The sequence below is a fragment of the Chroicocephalus ridibundus genome, chromosome 6 (assembly GCF_963924245.1).
Source record: "Chroicocephalus ridibundus chromosome 6, bChrRid1.1, whole genome shotgun sequence".
Classification (NCBI taxonomy): Eukaryota; Metazoa; Chordata; class Aves; order Charadriiformes; family Laridae; genus Chroicocephalus; species Chroicocephalus ridibundus.
In genome coordinates, this window is record NC_086289.1 from 70,194,884 (window position 1) to 70,207,506 (window position 12,623).

The 12,623-nt window shown below is 39.4% G+C and overlaps 1 protein-coding gene across 2 annotated transcripts in view; it reads left to right on the forward strand.

Moving 5' to 3' along the window:
* Nucleotides 1-2,993, forward strand: part of SERPINI1 (serpin family I member 1) — a 48,468-nt gene extending 45,475 nt beyond the window's left edge. For both annotated transcript variants that reach the window (XM_063338817.1, XM_063338819.1), the window contains exon 9: nt 195-2,993. In XM_063338817.1, the coding sequence (XP_063194887.1) occupies nt 195-271 (77 nt within the window). In that variant the 3' untranslated portion in view covers nt 272-2,993. The remainder of the gene's footprint in view (nt 1-194) is intronic.
* The last annotated feature ends 9,630 nt before the right edge of the window (nt 2,994-12,623 follow it).

A 12,623-nucleotide genomic window follows, 5' to 3' on the forward strand; every position in this document is an offset into this window, starting at 1 on the left:
GTTCTGAATATGAAGATAGTCAGAGAATATCTTCTCTGGGGCTGTTGATCCATTGCCTTTCATGGCTACCAAGTTCTAAAATTTGTGTTCTGCATGCTCTAGAACTTCCCAGTAGTTGTCATCTTATAACCTCATCTTTTCCTTTTGGTTCTGACATCTTTCCTTCCCACCCTCCCTTCCCACTTTTTCCACAGGTACTGTGTTATTCATGGGAAGGGTAATGCACCCTGAAGCAATGAATACCAGTGGCCATGACTTTGAAGAGCTTTAACTGTCACCAGCTACCAAAAAGAGGAGATAAGCACATAAAGTTTGAAGTGAATATATTTAAGGTTTGCTGTGTTTTCCCCCAAGATACTGTTGAAAATGCTTTCAAGATCTAACTGTGTGCAAGTCAGTTTCCAGAGGAAAGCTTACAGTATTAAAATAATAGTTCTGTTTCTGTCATTGTGATTGCCGTGTCCTTAAAATAAAATTGTGTACATGTCAACAACTGTTTCTTGTTCTAGTGAATTGTAAAGCAAAAAACTGCGAATCCATTATTTGTAATTTTTTTACAGTCCAAAGACTGACTTGATCAATGAGACAGGAGCGGAATGTGTGCAGCTCTGAATAATGCAAATGGCAAACCTTGATGATAATTCGTAAAGTTGAAGAACTACATCTGGAAAATGTGATCATTTCCTGTTCGTGTAAGAGTAGTAAACAGACTGCGATATGCTGTCTCATCAAAGTTAATGGAACAAATTAAGCCTAGTGGATTTTATTCTATACTATAACTGTGGTAGACTTTGTGTGAACTCTCCCACATGTGATTCTAAAATGTTGCTTTATGAACGCAGCTGCATGTGACTCTGCAATTCACCTTCCGTGACTGTTGATGCCAATAAAATTTGATCGCATGAATATTTGAGACTAGTCAGTGTAGAATAGTTATGTATGTGACTGAAGTAAAATAGTTGAATAGTAATGTCATTTGTGTGGACATATTTTTCTCCCCCAAAGTGGTTGTTCTACTTTAACCTAAGCTTTGCGGTATCTCTCTTAAGGGATCTAGAATGATCTTTCTCAAAGCCAAAAAAAAAAAAAAGGACAAACACCACCCTTAATTTTAAACATCTACAAATGCTCTATTCATAAATGTCTAAAGGAACAGCATAATTCTTTTTATTCCCTAACTTTTTATTGAGAATAAACTGACAGAGAGGACAATGACACACACCACAAGTAAATATTAGCAGGGGAATTAGTTGCTCTTCCCATTTACAGGAGGACGAGAAGTACCAGTTGTCACCAAAGAGGCATATAATTATTTCTTCTCTCATTGTGCAAAATGTAAAGAGAACAGAAGTTTTTAAAAAGGTAAGAGAGAATAGGAGAAAGGAAGGGAGGAGCTGCTTTGAAACAGATCATAAATACAAACTTTTGGATAATAAGTGGTTTTCTTCTCAGTCAATTGGAGTTTTGTCTTTTGAGTTCTGTAGGAACAAATGCATATTGGCTGAACTTCAGTTTTAGTTACAGGCTTCTCTGGCATACATACGTTCACTTCTAAACAGCATAGATATTGCTCACAAAGTTATTCATGCAAGGAGAACTTCCAAAGTTTGACACATTGTTCACTTTTGGTTTTTTTATGCTGCTGGTGCAAATCATGCAGGTCAAACTGCAAAGTGATGGATGTTCTCCTTGGAGGCTGGTTATGCTCCCTTGGAGAAAGGGCATTTGAACACATTTCTAGCCCTGCCCCCTTGAATTGTTTAGTTCTGTTGCACAGAAGAAAAATGGAGCTCCTTAGTGTATTTTTGTTGCTTATTACCCTCATTAGTTTGTAGTCTGGACTTGGTGAGACAGTTTTTCTATTCATATTTAGACAAAAATTGTAATTTTATTTCTGTATAGCTAAAAATGTTATGCTTGGGAGGGGAAAAAAAGGGAGTGCTTCTAAGAAGGAGCTGGGGCGAATTGTACCAAGATATAGAATTAGTCTCACTGCAGGTAAAACCAGCTTCTTTGACATGGGGTTACACAAGGGCTTCATGTTTAAATGATCCTATGAACCATCACCTAATGTCTGTAAAAGTGACCCAAATCCTAAAGATCTCTTGTAGTTTTAAACTTAGGGGAGCCTGATTTTTAAGCTATTACATTTTTTTTCACGCTAATTTTTGAGGCGTTCGTTCTGATTTGGAAAGACGTGTGAAAGCAGATGACAGCCCTCAATCATGTTTATTTTCAGTCCATCAAAAGTTCTTCCAGACCAATTTTGTGTTTTCTTTGCATTAGTTCCTTGCAGCGTAGATGCTTCTTACCAAGGGAAGGACTGAAGATAGATTTGAACTAAAGCTATGGAATTATGGAAGGACAGCTGCCAGTCAGAAGTATTTATAGAGGATATCAGGCAAGTGCACAGACTTCCCTAGCAGTTAGACTGAGCATAAGTGGAATGATGGAGAATCACATATTCCAAATCTGATTCTGACAATTGTTTCAATGGGTGTGTAGGAAAACCAGCAGAAACAGAAGTGCAAACACAAGTTATTTCACTTGATACTCTCCTAGTCCTTAAAGATGCAAAATAGCCATTTCATGTTCCTTGAAAATTGAGAATTACCTGGTTTTCAACAACATGAATTGATCTATTGCAAATTATGCAAAGATGTTAGTTGTAGATTATTGAGAACAGCTTTCAAACAATACTGCTTTTCACTAGTGATATCTTAAGTATTGTTACCAATTTATAGAGGTATATGAATAATATTTCATTGTGTTTTTTAAAATAGATTTTGTATAATGTTGTTTTCAAAGATGCTATTGCTTTTTCAAGACAAAACTAGCAAAATAATTTTGCCTTTGGATTTTTTTTTGGTAAGGGGAATTTGTCAATAGTGGCTCGTATGTGAGTTTAGGTGTATAGTCTTAAAAAAAAAAATTAAAAAAAAAATTGTATTTTGTGTTGGAGGCTATATCAGAAAATAAATTGCTGAAACTTCTGTAGTTGTGCTGTGTAAGTGACCATGATGTAACAGTGTCTACTGAGATCCTTCTGTGGTGCAGGTGGAATTTAATTGTGAGATGCAGTTCCCTAATGCTGTCATCTTCTGTCTGTCTTGCATACATCTACTGGAGTCCAGGTGGAAATGCTTTTCAGAGCTGCAATTGGAAAGAGTACTTTCCCTACAAATCCTTTTAGTGGTGGTGCTTCCACTAGAGATTGACTTATTTAAATAAGGTCCCACTTCTACATGACCATGAACACCAAACAGTTTTTCCAGATTACGACATTCAAACCAAAATTTGTCATGTTGCATGAATTAGAATGTTTTGGTTGCTGTTTCAAGCTAATTTTCATTATTCTTCCAAAAGCCTTGATGATGACAAAGTAAACTGTTGTTTAAGACAATAACGCCTATACTTCTTAATGGGAGCTAAACTGACTTTAAAAAAGCCAAGCCAATCAGTTTTTGTGAATCAAGTACATTATATTACTCAAACAAATAAGATCTTAGTGTTATACCAGAAACAAACAAACAAAAATATTAGTCAACGCTTTTGTGCCTAATTTTTATTTTTCAATGATGGACAAAAGAAGAAACCACAAGATGTCACTCTATCCTAAGAAGTTGAGAAGTACTTTCTCATTGACAGTAATCCTACAGGAGTGTTGGAAAGCTGCATATCCTGAATGGGACTCAACTATATGTAAGTCTTTGTAAATGAGAGTTGCTTGAGTCTGAGAGCATAATTAGACCCAGGTGCCTGAGATTAATGATTGGGATGGGGAGTGGAAACAAAGAAAAAAACCCAGCTTTGTGTTGTAAACTCTTCTCTGATTCTTGATAACAGATTGCTGGATTAAGTTCATTGCTCATAGGGGAAATTTTGTGCAATTCATAGTCTGCATGATTGCATTGTGTTCTTGGTGTGGGTGAAGTAAAAGCAGAAGTTTGGGGTTTTTTCAACCCATCTCGATGAACAGCAGTAGAGCTGTGCTGTATTTACTTCAGAGTGGCAGTGCTACAATAGGAGACATGTTTTCTTGACTACAAGAGAGAAACAACTAGGGTTGAAGTCATTGATATGCTGGCTTTATTATTCTGTTGGGTTTTTTTTGCTTACCTCTTTTATTTCCCCCCTCCCTTGCTCACTTACATGCAGTCACTAGACTTTCTGCATGAGCAGATTCCTGGCACGTTCTCGTATAGTGAGGTTTCACCACTGTCAGGTGTTCTGCTCTCTTCCTGGGGAGGAGGCAGTATTTGTCCTATGAGGATTTTCTAAAAAAAGCAACAAGGCATACTCCAAAAGTGATGTTTACAAAATAATTCTTGAGTTGTTTCTGTCCCTTTTAATAGGCAATTTTTGGTTTTGTCCCTACAGTGGAAAATGGAAATACATGGATTAAAAATAGATTAAAAATAGATGGATGATTTACCCTCAGAACACATTGCTAGAGAGCAGGAAAACAGTGCCTTAGTTATTCAGATAATACCAGCAAGTAGTGATTGGAATTCTCTTGTGAGCTACTTTGTATTTACCAACACAGTTGATGAGAAATCGTAGACTAATTTAGTTTATAAAACCTTCTGCAGTCCCCAAGAATTGTGGGTCAAGCTGCAGTAGTTATAGAATGAAGACTCTGCCTGCTTACTGGGGACCTTTGTTAATTGGTTCAGTAGCTTGTCTTTGGTTTCCAGCTGGCATTGGTTAAGGGCTATAAGACAAAGTTACATGTGAGAAACCATTTGCAAAACACAAACGTAGTTGGCACTGTAAAACTCATGAGCAGCTCTACATGTTACCCCCATCCACCAGGGCTTCTCGAGTGATGTTCTCTTTATATAGTACTGCTCTTACAACAATATCCACATGAATTTTGTTTCACAGCACTAATTAGAAGCCTGAATCGTGGAACAATTGCTGTAGGCATTAGGCAAACCGAATAAAAAGTAATGTAATAAAATGCAGTTTAAACTGCAGTTTGTATACACTAGCACAGTCAAGGCTGTAAAGCTAATGAAAAATATCAGACTTATTCACAGTCACTCTGGCAGGGAGGTAAATGGAGAAAAGTGGTGAAGATAAATGTATTATCCAAACAATAGGTGAGTCTCAGCTCTGCTCGCTATTTTAGAAATTGTTCAGACTTTTCCAAATCGCCTTACAAATGCAGGCTCCAAACTCTGTTAATGGCTGTGCCTGGAAGTCAGGCAGCCAGTCATTCTCAGACAGGTGCCACTCCAAACCAAGCACAGCAAAGCTCAAAACGTTGGCAGCTGTTCCTAAAAAGCATGGTATGCAAAAAACTTCATGGAACTCTCCACTTTCAACTGCGATCAAATAGACTGAATTTTTTTTTTCTTAATGATGTGTTTGCAACACTTGTGTTCTGGAAACTAATCTGGCAGATAGTGGTAGTAAAATTCTAGGTCTACAAGGACCTGGCCGAGGAAATAGATTGAAATTATTCCTGCAGCTGGGGAATTTAGTCCGTTGCCTGAGTTTTTATCTTTTCAGCCATACTGAATCACAATAGGAATGATACTTCAGGTATGACCCATGCTTTGCTGATAACAAGTTGTTTTACTGTCTAGCTCTAATAAGCACACATCTTCTCTTCCCTATGGAAGAGTTATCTTCTGGACAAACAGAGGGACGCGTTCCTACAGAAAAATGATTCTGTATTTGTGTAGAAATGCTCTTAACTAAGGAAGAAAAAAAACATACAGGGGAAATCTGGATTGTGTCTAAATCATGTCTTTTGTGTTCTCATTAAGGGATTGGAATTGGCCATGGAAAAATTCTGGTTTTTTTCTGTAAGAACAATTTGTTTAGATGGCCTTCAACCATTCCTTCAAGTATTTTAATGCTACCAAAAGAGTTTAGACCCAGTCACAGTTTAACATTTTTACTCTATTTACGTGTATTTGTTAAGAGTCACGTTTTAAAACCAAGCAACTTGCACTGTTGGAATACTTAGAGGCAGTAACTGTATGATAGCATTGCCTGAACAGAATGAAAAAAATATGCCGAAACATGCCAAGAAATAAAAGACCTCAAGAAGTCCATCTTGCCCTGAGACCTGTAAGGATCATGGTCTGGACAAAGCCATATCTCATCAATAACCAGCAGCCTATTTATTTGAGGGTTTTGTAGTTGTCAATATACTTTGTAAATGGCGTATTTCTAAAGGTAACAGCCAGAAAGCCAGCATAGTTTGGCACAGAAATTAATAAAATTTCTCAGGTTTATTGCAAGAGAAATACTAGTCTTAAAATTCATCAGCTCTCCTGGGAGTCTTTCTCTTTGGGTTAGGCTGCAGCTTGGAGTTACCAGCGTGTAATGACAGTCTGTCATTTTCCAGGAGCGGGACCATATAAAACTCTCCTGCCAACTCAACCAAGGATATGTCTTCATCAGCCAAGCTGCTATTAGAGCCCTCTGTGAAACCCACAGATAGGTAAAAGAGGCCAATTCTATTGTTGCTGCTGCCTGGTTTACATATGTGTCTCCATTGATTTTTTTTTTCCTCTACAGAATTTTCTCTTTAGTCTAAACAAAAAAGAGAAATCAGAGACCATGTGCTGCAGTTTATAAGTTCACTTCAGATTTTTTGAACAGAAATTATTTGCGAATTGTAACACTGTTTCAGTGCTATTTTTACTGCTACGGCTTCGTAAGATGCAAGCAGAACAGGCTAACCTTGTATACTTCTAATTCATTTATTTTTCCAGTGTTGTTCCAAGTTTAATGCGTATACATCTATGGAACAAAGCGTTCTGAGGAGGTGATCTCGTGATTGCTGACCTTTTGAATCGTGACACATGTGGGACAGAGAGCTTGGAACCATGAGTAAAATAGCTTGTCTTGTATCGAGCACTTAGAAAAGCTGAGGACATAACCAGTTCTTCACTATCATGATTACAACAGGGTAGGCGTAAGCCATCCTAAGGGAGAAAGGGCAGTTACCTCCGACCAGAAATTAGGGAATGTCTAGTTCCATAACCTTAAATGTTTAAATAAAGCAAACAATCATGTAGTGTCCAAAACACCCATAGCAAAGAGCATCATCAGAAAAAGCTAAACTTAATCAGATTCATCTGGAGCCTGTTCTAAATCTTTTGTAGTCTTTTGTAGTTTTAGTCATTTTGGGGCCACGTGCAGATTTCTCTCAGGCTGTGCCCTGAAGCACAAGTACAGAGAACTGGGTGGGAAGCGTCATTCCTGTGATTTTGTGTTAAGAACTCAGTTTTTGCCCAATTCGCAAAAATGACTTCAGGCCACTTACCTGAAAATATGAAATGGACTTCTAATCACAGATAGTACAAAGTAATGAAACCACTCTATGCTGCCTGGTTTGGAGGCTGGAAAACTTTTCCTTGGCTCAGGATGCCTATAATGGAATAAAAAGGTTGTTTGCCTCTCTCCCTTTCTATGTAACTGTTTAGGGAGCCTGGCTTGGCCAGGTTCCTCTCTTTAGGCCCCTGAAGTTAAATGAGATGAATTCAGGCCCCCCCGAGGCTGTTGGCAGCATGTTCCTCTGCCTACAACCGTTGCGTAGAGAATGTGCAAGGTAAATACAAGTAGACAGATGAAGGCAGAGAATCCTGGGGAAATAAAGGGACATGGGTGTTTAACACAACGGGCAGTGGCAAAGCTCAACAGCCACCCGGCCCCTGTCAACCCCGAGGGCCCTGAAGAGGAGCCACCACCCCCATTTGCAGAGCTGGCAGAACTCATTCCCTTACGTGCTGCCTCTATTCCTTTGCGTGTATTTTCTAGATGCAGCAACTTGCGCTAGATTTATTGGCAGTGCACTAAGAGGTATCTTTAAGACAAGTTAATTCAGGCTCTCTTAGCCTTGATAGCACTTGCTTAAAATATGCTTCCTTCAATGAACGACAAGTATACAGAGATTATATTATGATAGTTCCATGACAAGTGACTTCCAAAAAGCGACATAGAAGGCTATTTTTCAGAAGGACCATTAACCATCTGGCTGCCCATTTTCTGGCCTTTATTGTAAGCATGATAATCTGAACAGTATTTGGGAAAAAGGCAGGTTGAAGTCTTCGCTGTTTCCACAGGAATCCTGACAACTTCATAGACAAAGGTTTTCAAGTGGAAAACATGTTTTACATTTGTATCTCCTGCGGCGCTGTAAAGCCCTGCTTAATTTTTAGATTTTCTGTCCAAAGCCTCTTTTTTTAAATGGAGCTTGGAGATTATTCATTTTGCAGGTGTGTTCACATTCAGCATAGACATGTAGAAAACATGATCTCCTAATAAACCAAGGGGGATCTATGACAGTGGTGTGCTTTTGTGTGTCACGCCATTGTACGTACGGCAATAATGCTGCTGGTGACTTACTCTAAACTGCACAGACGCAGCACTTATGACTCAGGTTTTCCCAACACAGTTGGCAGAGGAGTCTGAAATCACAGTCTTTGCTCCTGCCCTCCATCTCAGAACTTACCTAGAACCCTGAAGGTTAAAATTTTTCTTCACATGAGCAAAGCTATTGTGTAGGAAAATGCTATTTTACCTGCTTGTCATCTGAGATCTGAAGAGAGGTGGTGGCTCTGCCTGTGCTGTGGAGCTGGTATTCCTTTTGGCTTCCCCTCGGCTCCTGTGCCTGTGATCACCAAAGAGAAGACCTGACTAGCGTGTGAGATGGTCTAGTGGTTTGCACGCCTGCATTTCCTTCCCGTGGATGGGAAGATGCAGGGGGATAGGGGTCTGAATCACACGGTTTTGCTTCAATGTGCAGCTGGAGCACTGCCAGGGCGCATGCTGGACTCATCTCTCATCCACCCATTTGACTGTAGCCCAAGCGACTCATTCTACAGAAAATAACATTGCTGGAACACAGAAAGTAACCCTCATGCCGAGTGACCAGCAAGTACAGTTGGTCTAATGCCCTTGGGGCAGGGAAGGAAGAATCTTGCTAGTTTGGCACTGGGTTAAGGTCCCCGCCCTTTTAAGCTCTCATGATGTCTTTCTAAGGCTGAAAATGGGAACAATATGACGCTGTAAATTGCTGGTCATCAAACAAGATGGAGACTGGTGTGCAGCTACCCACTGTGTCCCAAGCTACTGTCCAAATCACCGACTCGCCTTGTTGGGCCAAAGTGTCAATGGATTTATGTGATAGGAAAATCCAGTGAACAATCGAAGCGTTTAAAAACAAGCCAACGAATTTGAAGCATTTGGAAGCAGCAGCTGATGTTCTCTCAGAGATGTAACACATGATTTCTATAATCATAAAAATATATTTAATTTTGTTTATTTAAACCAGCCTGTGTTTTGCTGAGAGCATTAATCATCTGGTGTCACACAATAGCATGCTAAATGTCACACATTGAATCACATCTCCTGCGACACTGTTATGAATATTCTGGATGTACTCCACAGCTGTAGAAAGAAGTGCTTCATGCCTTGCTAGCTATGGAGCAAACACACTCTTGCAGCTTCATTTTGTATTCGGCAGCTCTACAAAACAGCAAAGGCAGCATACAAAATGGGAGGAATATTACTGAAGCTCAGCTGCTGAGCTTTCACAACTCAGCTGCAAAAACTCGGAGGCCTGAAAGAGCATGTTAAAGCACAAGTATCAGTATAAATATTAAACTACCTTAATCAAGGGAATTACATCCGGTCACTTAGTTTTTTAATAAAATTTGTTTGCCTGAAGAAGCAACAACAGCACATAATGTTTCCTGCTGAAGACAGGGCCCCCTTCTTCCCCTAGTGTGAGTCAAGGAGAAAAGAAAATTCCTATTTCCCAACGGCTGGAATCCAGCATGGAGCTGGCAGAGCAAGATGAAGTGGAGCAGCTGAAAGATGGGTTTAGTTTATGTTTGAGACTAGTTCAGCGGCCTGGCAGGTCTGTGACTGGAGAATATGGTGACATAAAGTAGTTTAACAGCACCTTCATAACCCCCTCTAGGCCAGCAGTGGACATAGCCTCTTTGAAGTCCAAAGATCAGGATGGATCTGAATGGCATGGGTTTTAATCTTTTTTTTTTTTTTTCCTTAAAGAAAAGCTGCTGCTTATATCACCTCATCTCTATTAATGCAAAATGTAAGGGTGGGGGACACAAACCCATGAAAAAAAATCTAGCTTTGTCTTCAGAGCGGATTTTGGATGAAAACAGTTAAAGCAGAGAGAGGCACTGGATGAAGTCATTCTGTTCCAAGCCAGTGGATTGCCTTTACTAGTCCCTGATTGAAACTAATCAGTTGGCAGGAAAGAGTAATGCATATTGATGGTGCACTCCCCTTATCAGTGATTACAAACACATGCTCTAGGAAGCCCCGCCAACAGATTTGTTGTCCTACAGTACCAGAAATTGGGTGGAAAGGTGGTGGTGTGTAGAGTAAGCGGAAGGTGCGTCATCCAGCTGGAGATACTTTAAGATCTTCTTGTCTTTGAATATATATGAGTCAGGAATGCCTTCTCCACTGAAGTCAGTAAACCTGATGGAAAACAGGTATTTATACCTGTGCTTTGTGAATGCAAAATGCTTGTTACTCAGGAATTCCCCATTTGCTGGGGCCAGCACTCACACCTGTATAGCAGCAGGTACAAATACTGTTGAATTGCAATGGAAAATCAGTCCCAAGAATGCTTAAATACCCCAGTACTGCTGAAAGGAGAACATCCTGTAGCCCTCAGGACACACATACCGTGATACAGCAAATACAGTCTCTGACTTTGACCAGAAACACATTTTCATTGCATTTAATTTCTCTTGGCAGGACATGCCAGTTTCTAGCTTTAAACGCAGGAATCGTGGACAGCTACAGCGTGTCTGTCTCCTTCCTATAAAAGAGGCACTGTAGAGAAACAAGGCTGTTTCTCCTTTCTTGTCACACAAGGCTGCCATTTTTTTCCAACCAAAAGCAAGTGGGAGCAAATTATTTGGATGTCCTGACAAAAGCTGCACGAACAAAACACCTTTAATAAAAATAGCTGGCTCTCCTCATAATGCTTCTCCCTTCTTTCCCCCGTGATCAGAGGAGGCCCTGCTTTGTGTTTTCAGCTAGAGAGCATCTTTATTATCCTTGCAGACAGCGAATAACAAGACATTCATTTGAACTACATTTTTTTGGCAATAAGACTTGGGGACAGAATAAGGATAAAAAAATCAGAGATGTCAGGAACAACTTATGTCTGTAAATAAATACACGTTCATAGTTCTAAGTTCCTTCTTTCAAGCCGCAGTGGTGGCAGGTGTCTCTGAATTTTAAACAATGTTTGTCATTCATCTGTGTTGCTTTTGCATGCCTTCCTGGTCTTTCACTCCTTTCTCAGCATATGAAGAGCTGGGTAGTTTTTACCATCTTGGCCCAGCAATGGAGTAGCATCAACTAGAACTGTAGTTCGGTAAAATATATTGTATCATTGAAACAAAAGTAAGAACAGATAGATCTTTGAAAGAGAGTAGATATGTTTTAAAGCACATTTGTACTGAAATTCGGTGATCTTCCGTGAAATTTTCATCTGTATACAAGTACTTACACTCTGTTCCCCTGCCTGTCTTTGCATATTAGTTACGTATGTGTGCGCAAACATGCACACGTGTGTACACACACACACACAAATATATATATACAAATGCCTGGAAATATGCATGTAAAATGGGTTTGCTGGGCAGGTGGAGTTTAGTATATTGTGTGTGCATGCCCACAACTAAACATAATTACGCGTGTGAATGAAATAGATGTACAAGGCAGGCAGGAGGTTACTGGAGAGAAAGGGAGGAGAAGGTGCAAATTATTTCAGGCAAGGGAAAGGCTGCCCAGTATAAAAAACTCAAAAGCTGCTGGTATTGATAATGGCAGGCTGAATGAGTCAAATGTATTATGAGCAGTTTTCCCGTTCCATACTTAGAGAGATTATGCCTATTTTTCTTAAATATCTAACATATGACAACTTTGTAAAGCCAGTTTAATAAAGAAGTGCTCTAGCGACTCCTAAGTATTCCCACATTTGCAAGACGTGAGTTTCAGGAAGGCAGGGTTTTGACGGATGAAGTGAAACTTTTTTTTCAATATAATTCAGGTAATCAATTCTCCACAAAAAAAAAGGAAACATAACTCCTTAGCAGTTGGCAGCAGTTACATAAATAAATACAACAATTTATGGAAATATGGTGGCATCTGCAATGATGAAAGTTAGACAGGAGAATAACCAGAGATACCGCTTCACATGACACGGTGTAAAAGGAAGCTTACAAGACTGCAACAGGAAATTGTTTATCAAAAGGAATTTAGAATCATTTTCATATGATTAAAATTACCCGATGAAACTTACGTTCAATAAATTAGGAAGTACTTAATGAATGTTGTATTCCATCAGGAATTATTAACATATGGAAAGATGAAACATGAAATTCATAGTAAAGATGTGGATGGAAGCAAATGAGACTGCCCTCGTATCAGAGTTTTCATCGCTGGGTGTCTTCGTCAAATGTCTGACCTTGTTTGTTTTGCCAGCTTTGGATAGGATGTTTCAAATTCCGAGGATCAGACAGAAACGGCATTTGGACAACTCAAGACTGACAGAAAGCTCATTAAAATGGATGGCACTTTGCCTATCAATTTCAATGAGCTCAAAA